The sequence below is a fragment of the Catharus ustulatus genome, chromosome 2 (genome assembly GCF_009819885.2).
Source record: "Catharus ustulatus isolate bCatUst1 chromosome 2, bCatUst1.pri.v2, whole genome shotgun sequence".
Taxonomy (NCBI): Eukaryota; Metazoa; Chordata; class Aves; order Passeriformes; family Turdidae; genus Catharus; species Catharus ustulatus.
The window spans coordinates 22,283,069-22,297,692 of NC_046222.1; the positions used below are offsets into that span (position 1 = coordinate 22,283,069).

General features: G+C 39.0%; 1 protein-coding gene across 1 annotated transcript in view; it reads right to left on the reverse strand.

The window, feature by feature from the left end:
• The window catches only part of CFAP44 (cilia and flagella associated protein 44), a 45,872-nt gene that overhangs the window by 24,779 nt on the left and 6,469 nt on the right, over positions 1–14,624 (reverse strand). The window contains 11 exon segments of the mRNA XM_033051816.2: positions 456–662; positions 3,138–3,232; positions 4,470–4,569; positions 5,841–5,888; positions 6,482–6,637; positions 7,703–7,867; positions 8,362–8,476; positions 9,892–10,108; positions 10,384–10,486; positions 11,485–11,647; positions 12,651–12,822. Of these exon segments, the coding sequence (XP_032907707.1) occupies positions 456–662; positions 3,138–3,232; positions 4,470–4,569; positions 5,841–5,888; positions 6,482–6,637; positions 7,703–7,867; positions 8,362–8,476; positions 9,892–10,108; positions 10,384–10,486; positions 11,485–11,647; positions 12,651–12,822 (1,541 nt within the window).

Genomic DNA, 14,624 nt, shown 5'->3' on the forward strand with positions numbered 1-14,624 from the left:
CTAGCTTTTTAAAAGAGACACCACATTAACTGGAAATCATCTCAAAGACTACCAGGCATAATGACAAATTGACTGACCCTGTGGTAAGGCCAAGCACTGCTGGGTAGCAGTTGGGTTGCTGCCAATGTGGTATATCACAGACTTGCTTTTACTAATTCCAAGATCCTACTAAACTAATTCCAAAATGAACCAAATCCATCTTCAAAGGGGATTACAGAATTCACATGAACAGTCCAGTAATTCACAAAATGAATTGTGTGAATCGCATGGTTGCTTTCCTTCAGAAAAACAGATGTGAGTGCAAACAGATCCTTCTCCCAGCACAGAGAACTACAACAAGCAATCAACATGAGCAACAGAAGTAAAACTCTGTTGCCAGTAAACAAACTTTACCTTATCTCTTTTAAAAGACTCTACATTTGTGGCTTAATAAAAACAAACTCAATGATACATACCCCTGTGGCAAACACATCTCCCTTTTGTTCATATGCCAGGGCTGTAACTGCAGCAGCGTGAGGTTTGAAAACTTGTTTCAGATTTATCTCTGCAGTCTCCTTGGCCTGTCCTTCACAATTGGGCAGCAGTTTGGGATCATAAACCTCAATTATGCGGACAAGGCCATCTTCAAACCCCACAGCAATTAGACCTCCTTCAGGATTCACCTTTAAGTGAAATGAAGAAAAAAAATCACAGTGTACATCTGAGAGCTTAGAAGAATAATCCATATGGCACATGCTCTGCCATTTACCTCTAACCTCAACTTACATGGAAGGGTTGCTAATGCACAAATAATATTTTATACATGGGGAATGTTTACTCTAATACAGTACCATAAAGGAAGAGAGAGGACTGGGGTCTATTTTTTGGGTTGGATTGTGTTTTGGTTTTTTTAGTGATGACATGCCGTTGAGACTGAAGATGTTCATGAGGATGTGGTTATAAGTCTGAGAAAGGGGTAATTCATCCTGACATAAAAGATATATCAGTAAGCAGAAGAGTTGGAACTCAAAGAAGGAATTATATTATCCTGAATATAATGTGGGGTACCAAACCTAAGTGTGATTTTTGAAAAGGTCAGGCCATAGGCTTGGGTCTGACTGACTCCATATAAAGTACAGGAGTCAACAGACTGCTACTTGAGATGGAAATGAGGAGGAGTCTACCATAAGTCCTGTAGGTAAGCCAATTGCTAACAATTAAGACAGGCTTGAACTGTGATAAACGTTAGCAGAAACAGGCCTGTGTTTTAGCTCAATATAGCTGGACTTGTGGATTTAGCTGATATTTGTCATTTGAGTGTCTTGAAGGCAATTACAAGCTGACTTGTCAATGTTCACTTATCTAACAAGAACACTGCTAGCTTGCCTATGAGGAGATTATGGTATACAGATACGTCTAACTATTCTTAGATTAATAGCACAGATTTTAAAATACATTTGCACACTTTAAACTGTGATGAAGTATCTAATGCAATTTTAAATGCAGCTGGATAGACTAAGTACCCTTTGTTCTTCAGAATGTGTTTACTAACAATTTTCATAAAATTGAACTGAGTCAGTTTTGCGATGCTGTACAATTTATTGTGGCAGACAGCTTACCTCATGAAGGTACAGGCCACCACTTAACAGCATCTCTGAAAGCCTGTATGGCCTGAGCTATATTTTTATAAAATAAAGGCACTCCCCTCATGGAACTCTCACCTTGAACATTCAAGTACAGTAATTTCACGATTACAAGCCGCACTGATTATAAGCTGCATCGCCGGGTGTCGGCAACATTTTGTTCTTTGTTCATACATAAGCCGCACCTGAGTATAAGCCTCTCCGTCTTTCGCAGCGAGGACCCGCGTGCAACAAAGCTGCCAAGTAGTCACAGAATCACGGGATAGTGGGGTTTACTGGCTCGGCTTGGGCCGTGTGGGCTCGGCCCGCTCAGGGTTGCCGATGGGGCCAGGTGGCCCAGCTCGGTGCTGCCACTTGGCGGGGCTGCTCGGGGCCGGCCGCCGCTGCCACCGGGCTTGCTCACCCTGGCCTGGTGCTGCCCCGCGGTGGCAGGCAGGGACAGTGGCAGCAGTAGGCAGGGACGGAGCCCACCTGCTCCTGTGGCGGCAGCAGGTGGGGGCGGGAGGCCCCCGCCTCCTCCCAGGCCGCAGGGCCGGCAGGAGGGAGCCCCTGCCTCCCGCTTGAGCTGCAGGGTTGGCAGGAGGGAACCTCGCCTCCCCCCGCAAGCCATGGGGATGGCAGGAGGAAGCCCCCGCCTCCCCCCTGAGCCGTGGGGATGGCATCACAGAGCCCCCCGCTGCTCCCCCGAGCTGCATTGCCTGAAGGAGGGAGCCCCTTGCCTCCTTCTCGCCCCCTGCGCTGCCAGCACAGAGCCCGCCTCCACCCGCCACGCAACACAGTAACCAATTTGTAACCATCGCGCAATCCCGGGTTTTACTGGCAGGTGCTTGGCTCGGCACCTCAGCTGCACTTCTGGGGTTGGAAATTTCAGAAAATTTTTTAGATATTAGCCGCTCCTGAGTGTAAGCTGCATTTCCAGGGTGGGAGCAAAATTTTAGTCAAAATGGTGCGGCTTATAATCATGAAATTACTGTAATTATTTTCCTCCTAAATTTGCTTTGTAATTAATCTACCAGACTTACTATGTTTTCTCAAGAACATAACGAGACACTATTTTAATTAAAATAAGCAAATATGTCTTAAAGTGATAGACTCCACATTCCACAAATGATCAGTTCTGGCAACAGTTTTTAATGATTTATCTCCAATTGTGATTTGTCTGGGCTGTCATTCCAAAATGTGTTAGCTAACTCATATTAATTGAAAATTGCTTTGTGTGGGTTAAATAGAAGCTGTTAGTCTACAAACTCAGACTGCTTCCCATACTGCACACTGAGATCTGATTTTAAAATCTTAGGAAGGCACAAAGTAGGATACCTGGTAATCCAAAGTAAACTGTTTCCCTACTGTATACAAACATATTCCCCACAAACTTATCTATACATCCTTCTACGGCAAATTCCACCATGGCCTAACAAGTGACCTCTAATGTCTCGTTTGGTGTGCAGTTTCCTGGATGCTGGCAGGCTCATAGTCTCCTTGATGAATTTCTGCTAACATGCTAGGAAAACTCACAACAGCCGGTGCCCATGTCAGTGCTGTTCCTCCCTGATTAAACTTGATTACACTCAGTTGGCTGTTGCTGCCAAAATCATAGATGCGCACTGACCCTGTGTGGAAAGGAGACAGAAAGAATTTATTTCTTGCAATGTCACTTACATTGTTAGGATTTATGGAGAAACATCAATTTATTCGAATTAAAATCTGGATAAAATGTATGTTTTCTCTTTTGAGTAACAAAATGCCCCCCTGGAAAGATGACTGATGATTACAGTGTTCCACAACTATCGTGATGCTCATGGTACTCAAGAAAATATATGGGGTTTTTCACTCTTCAACTTATACAGAGCCAAGAGTTGTCAAGGCTGAGGGCTGTAATAAGAAGTCCCAGGCTGACAATCCACATGTAATTTTCAAGTGAGCACAAAATTGTGGCATACTCTGAGGAAAATCTATACTGACAATATAGGAAAAAATGATAGGCTACTACTTGGGACTGCCTAGGGAGGAAAACATTTAAAGGAGGAAAATATAAGAGATTGTCCACAAAAGATCCAGTTTCATTGGGGGGAAAATTAACAGATTCATAGGCACACTGATTGCATAAAATTCCATTCCAACTGGCATATATGTGAAATGTCATTTTCTCAACTGGTAGGAGTTTGTTTTCTGGCTAGAAGAATATGTGCATTGTATAACACAAATTAGAAGACAGCACTGACAAGAATTGAGTTAAAAGACCTTGTAGTGTTTTCTGAACATTGTAAATGACATTGTTAGTGTTCTGGACAGTAGTTCTTCTTTCAAAGCACAATAAAGCTAGCAGTGAGAGGTCTAAACAGCAATATTTACAAAAGATAAATGAATATGTCTGTAATTACTAGTTATCTGTTGTTGAGAGCATAATAGCTATTGCATTTTCTAAGAAAGGCACAAACGTTAATATTTGCAATGGCTTACATGATGCTAGAGGTGTATGGAATTCCTTACAAGATAAAAGTCCCAACACTTATTAATCCCCAGCCCTGAATACAAGTGCTGTTACTCAAACCAGATGTCTCACCTTTTCAGCCATTCCTTCAGAACAAGCAATTTACAAAGTTTCCCATTAAAAACTACTGCTAAAATCCCAGGTTTTTAAGATGAAGCAGGCTTAACTCATTTGTTCCAAAATATTAATGATTTGCCTTAACTATTAAAGAACTGATCCCTGGAATAACAACTGCGTGTAAAGTGACTTTACAAGAGCAGATGTCCAAACACAAAACAGTAGTTCCAAACCAAGCATCACTGCCCTTCAAAACCAGTAACGGCAGTGGCATGAGAGGAAAGGAACAGTGTACTTACGGTCAAGAGCTGTGGTGGCCATCAGGCATGTAAAGGGAGAGACACCAATGGCCTCAATCCTCCCGGAGTGGAAAGTACACACGCGCTCTGGATTATGGGTCTGCAGTTCAAAACAGAAGAGAAATTCTGCTGCATTTTACACTTGTGCTCACCACTTTGGGCTTATGATGCCTGGGAAATAATTTCATCATCCAAGGAATTACAGACTTTGCTATATTTTTTTTTACATTCATTTGTATAGTATGCATCTTTTATTTACCATAAAATTCTTGGAACATACTCTGCTTTTCACATTAAAATTTTATTCCCTGGAAGGGATTATTCTTATTTACTTTATTATGTTCCAGAGCAAAAATTAAATGCCCCCCTTTTCACCTCTGTCATCTATTTCTCCTTTAAAAACATCTCCAGCAGTAACATTTGTTTCCAGTAGGATAAAACACTTCAAGTTTCAACTTCTCCTTGGTTTTTTGTAGTTCTTTCTGTCATTTTAAGACTACAGTAAGAATGGGTTCAAACAGCTATCTGTAGAGGATATAACAACACTCCTTGAACTCATTTCCTGCGTCCATGCAACTTTAATTACCAGTTTATCAATCTCTTTTAAAGTACAGTAATTTCATGAGTATAAGGCGCACCCTTTTGACTGAAATTGTGATCGGAACCCGGAAGCGTGCCTTATATGCCAGTGTGCCTTATATATGGACAAAGTTCGGAAATTTGCCAACCTGGAAGTGCAAGCCTGCAGCACCCTGAGCTGAGCCAAGCCTGCCCGGCCCTGAGCAGGGCCAGCGTCACCCCCTGCAGCAGCCCCGGGTGGGGCCAGGGGCTGGGCAGCACCGGGAGAGGGAGGGAGTGCTGGGGCCCACAGCATGGGGAGGGCGCCGGGGCTGCATTTAAAGGCCAATCTGTGAAAACTGTTTGCAAATTGAGCACCTGACAGTATTCTGTTACTAATTTGTTACTTTGTTGTGCATGGATCCTTGCATCCAAAAAAAAAGTGCGCCTTATATGCCGGTGCGCCTTATATATGGACAAAGTATGGGAACTTGTCGGCAACCCGGAAGTGCACCTTATACTCTGGTGCGCCTTATACTCGTAAAATTACTATAATTTGAATTTGGCAGCTGAAATTTCAGGAATCAAAAATCAAATTCGTCTTTATCATCCTGCACAATCATTACAATCAATTACATTTGCAAATTTTTATGAAATAAAATATCTGTTTCAAGGCTACAGTTTTATACTGTGCAACTTCATAAAACAAAAACTTCATTCCAGATGTAACCAGTATAGTTACGGGATGTAATAGGATATAGTTCCTATTGCAAATGAACTGAAGAAATCAGAAGAAAGAAAAAACAAAATTACCATATTTGAAAATGTCAAATCCAGCTTCCATATTGCTCCACTTGTATCCTGAAGAAGAAAAAACATTAATCGAATATTTTCAGACTCCTTTGGAAATAAAACCGCACATGGTGACTTCTTAAAAACTCCTTAATAATTATCATTGTGAAACAGAAATTACTAAACGCAATGATGTTGGTCTTATGAACCACATCCATCTCTTTTAGGTAATAGAACTTGGACAATACCCTCTGGCATTCTCCTGTTCTTATGCCAGAGTCTCACACATTACTAGAAACACAGCACAGCATAATAGAGCATACTCATTTGGAAAGGACCTGCAAGGATCATCTCATCCAATTCCCTGATTACTTCAGGCCTGACCAAAAGTTAAAATATATTATTAAGGGCCTCTATTATGTGCCTCTTAAACATTGACAGGCTTGGAACTCAAATCACCTCTCTAGGAAACCTGTTTCAGTGTTTAAAAAAAAAATCTGGAGGTAAGTAGATAAGAAGATGATTTTCTATATATCCAGAAGAAGACTGAATTCTACCAAAAAGCAACACACTGATTTATAATGGACTCTTGCTTTTACTTACCACCACCTCCCTCATTTTGTGTTTCTCCACAGGGATGAATGTACCTGAGTGTGTCTTACCTGAGCATACCAAAAGGGCTGATCATGGTCAAGAATTTTTGTCATGAAATTCAGGCTGACATTCTTGCCAAGCCAAAGTTCATTCATAGGCTCCATCTCCACTAACCCGGTGTCATCCACATGATCAGCAGTATCTACTACCTCGAAGTTCCACATCTTCATGGCATTGGAAGCATTAAAAAAAAAAAGTGCTTTTTTTAATAAAACCAGGTTGGTTTCATACACCAATAAATATGGAAAATAAAATTTTTAAGAAAGCAAAAAATCACTTCCTTGAACATAACCTAGAACAATGACAGCACCATCAATTCAGCCCTGACACTAGCAGAGCTATACATGGCAGCTTCAGAATAAATGGTATCGGTGGGCACTCAGCATGTCTCATACTGAGGCAGAACAAACTAATAGGAAATCTAACCCTTCCATGTTCTTCTCTGTAGGATAAGAACAACATATCAGTTAGCACACTTATAATCAAATTAATTTTCTTAAGGGGATAACACCAACCTATAAAACACTGTAACAACAACAGTGTTTGAAACCCTCCACTTTCTATAGGTCAGTTTCCCATTGATTATCTGGCTGATTTTACACATCAGCAGAAGACACATCATGTCCTCCCTTAAAGAGCAGGGAAATAAGATTGCAAAATTCTTGATCATTGAGAAGTGAGATCACAAAGTGGTGTTATACATAAGGAAAACATTATGACCTTAATTTATAGAATTCTTTGTTAACTTCAAGATGCTTTTTCTTTTAATTTCTCCCTATTCAGGATATGTATCTTTGAGATGCTAGTTAATTTCTGTGTTATTTTAACATTAATAATCTGAGCTTCTAAACACTCAAATTTCAAATATTCCTGTAGTTTGTTATTTATCTTTTAGATAACACCACATATTAATAGGTCTGAAAATTATAAAATGTTAGAATGCAATCAAGAACAAAGCTGTTAGAAAACCACAGAAGATTATTTTGATTTACTAAAGTAAAAGCTGCTTTATTTATTACTATTAAACAAGGAAGACTGAGTCCCATGTTATCAAATTTAAACATTTACATGGTGGAGATGTGCTCTTATTTTCTTTGTTCTAAAATACAAATTTCAGAAAGAAACTGCACTCCAAAGTTTCCTCCAAAAACCTGGTAAAGCAAACACATAACATTTACCTGTTGACCATACATTTGCACACCTGAAGGCAGAGCAAAAGAAACACTCACCCGAATGACACCATCTTTTCCAACAGAGTAAAGTTCTCCTTCATCAAAAACTAACTGGCTGACAGGGCCCTCATGGCAGGGCTTGCGTCCAACTTGACAGAGCTCTACTTTAATGAGGCCACCTTCCCAAAGAAGCAAATTGCCCCACTCAGTTCCTGAGACAACCTTCAATGCCAATGAAGATAAGTACATTAGCACATGCATGTAATCATGCAGAAATACAGGCAAGAAAACAGTTAACATTTGTGGCTTCTTTCCATGAAAGCATTAAATCAATGGCAAAGTACAGACATTTCCAAGAGAAAATGCAAAGGGTGAGGAGGTTCAACTTTTCAGCAATTTGTGTGCACTGAAATGGTTGAAGATTAGGACCAAAGGTCTCTGTATTTCTGTACACAGTTTTCACATTAGAAGACACTCAGCTCTAAGCCAACACAGATCTTTCTCTGTGAATTACAACACTAACTATTTTCCAATTATTACAATGTAAAACAGGTTCTGGGCAAATTGATGTCAATATTTTCTTCTCAGAACAGTGCACCACAGGCCTGATTTTTAAAAAAAAATTTAAGCATTACTAACCCTCTAATTTACAAAGCAGACTATATATCATAGCCTAAAAGAGTACATATTATTTCTTCTTTTTTATTCTTACTTACCTTCCCATCGGGCAGCTCCACAAAACTTGTAATGTCAGATACTGCTGTTTTTCCAAACCTGCCCAAAGCTCCTTGTAACTTGAGACCAGTTAATGTGAGAGCCATCTTCCAGAACCTGAGTACAGAAAAGCACGCCACTCTCTGATGCAAGATTTCCTAAACACTGTTCAGTCTCTCCTAGACTTTGCAATACTCTTACCAGCCGTACCCTACCATGAGACAAGGACTGCTCATGTAGTACTCTTTTTTGCAGGAGAACTTGGAGTTTTTTCTTTTGAAAATAACATAAAACTTCACAACTACACAAACATTTCCCTATACTACTCCTATGGAAAAGCTCAGAAATTATTTGGAATTGGCAGAATGAAGATTAAACTACTATTTAAAATTAAGAAGTGTAAAATCCACAGCTACATCTTTCCAGCTGCAATCCATAGACATAGTTAGGGATACCTATTTTATTTTTGCTGTGGAGTGTATGATGCTCAGTTTTGTAAATCCAAGGGACTGAGTTCTTAGCTGGATGTCATCCAAGTCCTCATGTGGAATTAAACTGTATTATAAAATGCCACTGAGCCAAAGTTTTTATCCTAAATATTAATGTCTCCTGTGTGTTCAGGAGACATTACTTTTAAGATAACTATTGGAAATTGCAATTTGAGTCCACATTTGGGTGAAAGGTCACATTTATAATGTAATAAAAGCTATGTCAGAGTTTATTTGCATTTTTTATCCCAAAAGAAAGTTTATAGGAGATTTTTTTGTCAGATTTCCATAAATAATGCATTCTAAACCACATTGTTCTGTGACTACATAAATCATTTGCTATTTCAGACCCACCTTGCAACCAAACTATGAAGCAAATCTCAGATTTTGATCTGATTTCCCCATTAAAATTCAAAGAAACTTTAGACACATTATAATTTCAAAGATATCATTTTTATTACAACAGAATCCCACTCTTAGCATAAGTCTCTGTTGTGTTAACATTTGAGTACCGGATAAACACAGAACACAAATCCTTTGTTTGATCCTTTTTTATAAAAGGACCCATGAACTTAGCAGGGAAGGGAATGGGGGGAAATATCTTTTGTAGGCTTTTGGTGCAATCAGAGGGTTTTTGATCCATGACTTGGCAGCCAGCTCTAATGGCTGTCCGAAGAGCAGATGAGCACAAGAAATCAAAGGCAGAAAGCCCAGAAGACATATATCCTATGTTATCAGCTAGAAGACATATATATATATAAGTATTTTTCATTACTTCTTCCCAGAGCTTGCTGAAATTACAAGAATGGAGCCAGAGGTACTGACATTTAACACCAAGCATCATCCTATTTGGATAGCAAAGATATTGAAAGATTTATTTGACTGGCTGAAGGATTTGAAATTCCTCCTTTTTGCAACTGTAAGGGCCAGATGAAATACCATTCCTCATCAGTACATGTTTGCTAATGATACATTCTTGTTAGTCATCTCCTATGTATTATGACTGCAGAGGTATTATGTATTAATCCTAATCAGCAAACCTACCTGATGTGTCCCGATCCACTTGTAGTTAGATGTTCTTCATTCTCAGCAGAAAACATGACCTTGTAAACATCCTGTGCAAAAGCTTTTGACCTTAACAGAGTCTCTTCTTGTTTCCAGTCCCAGATAGTCAACATGTAGTCAGGGCTGCTCCCAACACTGGCCAGCAAAGTGCCAGTACGGTTGAAATCACCAAAAACATAGGCTACCTCTGTTCCACCTAAAGAAATGTACAAGCTCAATGTAGGAGCTCAATTTTCACTGAAATTATTCTTTTTTCAGTAAGTAATGGCTGTAGGTTGGCTGTCTCAATCAAATAAGAGTTTCTTCCCATGCAATAATGAAAAAGCTCGAAACCAGTGTTTTCTATTTTTATTGTGAAGGACCAAAAAATTCTATTTCCCTCTAAACTAAAAATGATCCACTAGTCCATCTGCTGGGATCTTTAAACACTAGTCCATCTGTATAAAATGAAAATATAACTTTTTACACTACCTTTCAGTATTCTGTAGGGTCTCAACGAAGGATATGTGTAGATGACAATGTTTGGTTTCTTTCCTTTTTCTCCTACTGCAAAGTACTCCTTACTAGGGTGTGCCTTGAAAAAACAGAAGTCCTGTTGCATGCTGTAATAACACCTTTGTCTTTATCCTGCTAAGTATTGAGTTATTGTATTCACTCACTTATTAGTAAAAACATACTGCCATAAATACTAGATTGCATTTTCCTGTGTGTTTATTCTGAACAACTGCTAGCCTATTGCTTAATATCAGAATGAAGCCACTATGAACACAAAATGCTGTATCACACATATATTGCAGCATCATGACAAACAGTAAAACAATCTGCTTTGTGATGCATCCTTCTACTATTCCTACCTAATTCAACCACTAGCTGATCTTTCCATAGCAGCATCTGTGTCAGCAGCCATCTACTTCAGCCGACAGCTGCAGAAAAGCCATCCCAAATGACACTACTCTGAAGGTGTAAAAATTACACTGATTCTCCAGAAAAGGCTGTTTGTGATGAAGCAGGACAGTCTGAGGCTGGTAGTCTGAAAGTCTCACTCATGTGCAATGAAACCGAGAGATGGCAGAGCTTTCACAGGGTAAGGTGCTTCAAATTCAGAGACAGAACTTGAGACTTCAAACTCTTGATAATTTTATTAGAGTGAAACCAGATACTTTTTCTCTTAGTTTGCTTGATTTTCTAAATTTTAATTGCAAGAAAGACTTTATATTAGTATCAGTTGTGATTAGGACAGATCAAATGTTGAAAAAAAATGAAAGAATTGCTATGAGCCAAAAGATTTAAATAAGAATGCAAAAGTGATAAAAATTAAGCTGCACTTGTCAGTCCTTCTAAGTAGCTGAGCCTGGGACTAAAGTGTGCAGATACTTGTTCTCTGCCAATTATATTGATGGGATGAGAAGCCAGTCCTGTATGGTCCATACATTCCTTTAATCAATACCACCCTTTCTTATGTATATGCATGTGCAACCGTAGAAGTCTCCCATATCTGACAACTACAACCAAGCAAACATTTTTTTTCCTACAAAGCAACTAAAGTTCTTAAACAATAAACAAAAGCCATACTGTAATAAACCCAATTCCACTGCCACGGCTGCTCCGGATGTATTTCTGAGTCTTAGTTCTCAGGTTCTGGAGCACCACCTGATTGCCTGCTATATACCCCACAGTATGTCCATCCATCATCATCAGGTTTACAGGTCTGGTACAGTCATATCCAAAAGAATGTCTGGGAACAGTCCAATAAGGAAAAGATTAGACACTGGCTTTCTAGACAGTTTACTAAGTGGATAGAAATGCTTAAACTGAAACTGAAATAGGAATACTGAAACTAGTGACTAAGCCTTATGGCACAAGATAATTTTCCTCAGTATACAGTGAAAGTAAAATATATCTTGACTCTGTAACTGAAAGGAAGGCACAAGTAAAGGCCTTCTAAAGCTCATATCTCATCTTTTCATCTCCCCTATGGGTACACCTCTTGCTTCTACTGGATCATCTGGAGCTGCAAGGAATTAATATTCTATCTGTGTTCTCTTTTCAAATGAAATGCAAAAGATGTGCATCAGATTACCATAAACGGTTCTATAGACAAGACATCAAACTAAGCAAGTTTTCAAGCTCACTTCTTAATTGTTTACAGGCAGATGTAAAAAAGGGGAAATCCAGTCTTCAATAGCAACCAAACTGTGTCTGCAGAGAAAACCAACAGCATATATGAAAGCCAAATATCATATCCTACCCTATTTAACCATACCTACCAAAGAGTTTATTGTGGCACTTAACTGATGGGCACCACTTCCTTCATTCAACCAAGTTTAGATCTTCTGAGCACCTGGTTCCTTTCTCACTTCTCCCTTACAAGTTACACAGGATCTCTTCTGCCTTCCCCTCAACTTCTTGGGGAACACCAATGTGGCTACAGAGAAAGGGAGAGCTTTGCAAGGCATATTCTTATGCCAGTCTTCTGTCTGGTCACTTTAGCTTCTCCACGATCTAGTTCTACAGGAGTACTTATGATAGCACTATGCCCAGTAAGAAATGTTTATGCGGTCAAGACAACACTTACGATTAAATTCACCCAGAACCATAACTGGCCAGAATTTTTACCTGTGTCTCAACCAATCCCACTAACGCCACATAGGCTACTCCAAATTTGACCAACGCAATTTTGAGACCGTATATTAAATTTCATCAGCTTTGAATTTGCACAAGCTCAACAGAAAGGATACTTAAAAATAAGAAGGTCGGTGGATATCTCAAAGTCATCAGTTGCATATGGTCCTGAATATACATCTTCATACGTATAGAAGAAGGTTTCCGGGATTTTCTTTTTCACCTCCTCAGGTCCTTTTTGTGATTCTGAAGATACTTCACTATTATCTTCTTCATCCAAATTGCCTTCTGCGCCTCAGAAGTGGGAACATAACAAAAATTTATATTCACCATATGTTTTGGGTTAGTTGCTGATATGTGCACCCAACCATAAAAGGGAAGGAGTCACAATTCCTTGTCCCCTTTGATAGAGCAATCAATACTTCATTGCTCAAAACAAGGATCCCATGTCTTAGTAACTATTTGTCCTGGAACAGTCTGCAACAAATACTCCTGCAGGCTTTAAAAAACTTCACTGTAAATATTCAAAACTGAAGAACTTTAAAAAGAAAAATTTTGAGACCATTTAAAAAATACTGGTTTTAAAACTTTAAGACTTAAACCTAGCAAAGCAGTTCAGTTGAAATTTGCTTGATATTTAGGTCTCCACTTTAGAAACGAAACAAATTTTAAAGTGTCTTTTTTCAGTAGCTATCGCATGCACATTTTTACACAAACCAAATATTAAAATCACATATAACGGACCACCAGAAGACACCACTGTCCTCAAGAAAGCAAATTGCTAATGTATGACCCAGTGTAGTTCCTCACTGGATTGCAATGCACAATACTGTCACCTTGATTTCCAACTAGTCATAAGCACTCACTAAAATTAGTTTCCAGTGGTTTCTCTCAGGTTAAATCTATTTTTAAGCATTTCATGCTGTCCTGACTCTTCTCTCTCCTAGGTGTGCCATGAGAAACAAGCAAAGGGGTCAGAGACCAACCAAGCAAAAAGCAAAGTTAAGCCAAATGAAAGGGAGCAGAAACACTCAATCACTGAAACTGATTACAGTATGAGGTTATTATGCTGTTCCTAATAACAACAGTAAAACCAAGGAAAACTAGAAAGTACTGGAGGTTGTAAGTTTGTGCCAGCATCTCCTCAGTGGACACCAGTTCTCAGCAGTGCTTTCAATGTCTCATTCCACTTGTTCCCCTTCTTCCTCTCGTTCCTCTGCAGTTGGTGATTCCTTTGAAACACTAGTTTTATTTCCTTTTGCAAACTTTAATTGGGATCACCCTCTTAGGTACGAATTCCTTTGACTAATTTGCTCATAAGTGCCATATTAAATAAATATATAGTTCTGTAGTAGTAAAAGAATCTTCTTTGTCCAACAACAGACTTCTTGCCGTTTAGCATTAAGTGCAGAGGAGAAGCTTACTTCAAAAAAATAGTAATTTGAAACTAAGTGGAAGGAAAGAAACAAACACATTCTATAACAGAAAAAGAGGTGCAATAGGAAGATCAAAAAAATGCCAAAAGTAATGCAGCAATGCATCAAAAAATCCTTCCAAAGCGGACTTGTTATTCATGTTACCCAGATCTAGTATGTTAGATGACATGCAGGACACCTGATATAGACACTGGACAGGCATTTCAAGATGAAAAATATATTAGAAAGAAAAATACTGGCCTCTGTCTGAAAGAGTCCAGTGGAGTTAAAATCCTGGTTTCAGTATTAGCTACAGAGATAGGTCTAAGCAGCAAAAATTTTCAGGGGAGGGACTTTGAGAGCTGAGGCACAGCAGGAACACCAGGTACAGTGCTTAGTCCAGAACTTCATTATGACCAGAGTAAAAATAAAATTGTGTCACTATGATTTGTGTTAGAAATAGACAAGACACACACTTTTTTAAGTAGTGAAAAAAGGTGTCTTTATTAACCACACCTTGCATTTATAAGGTTTTTGTAAAATATCATGCTTAACTGTAATTGGTTGGTATTAGTTGTTACCTCGTTTGATTAGTTAGTTTGTTAGTGGTGGCCACATGCTTGCTACAGTTTTTTTCTTTAGAGATATTTGCATTCTTCTTCAATCTAGGATAGC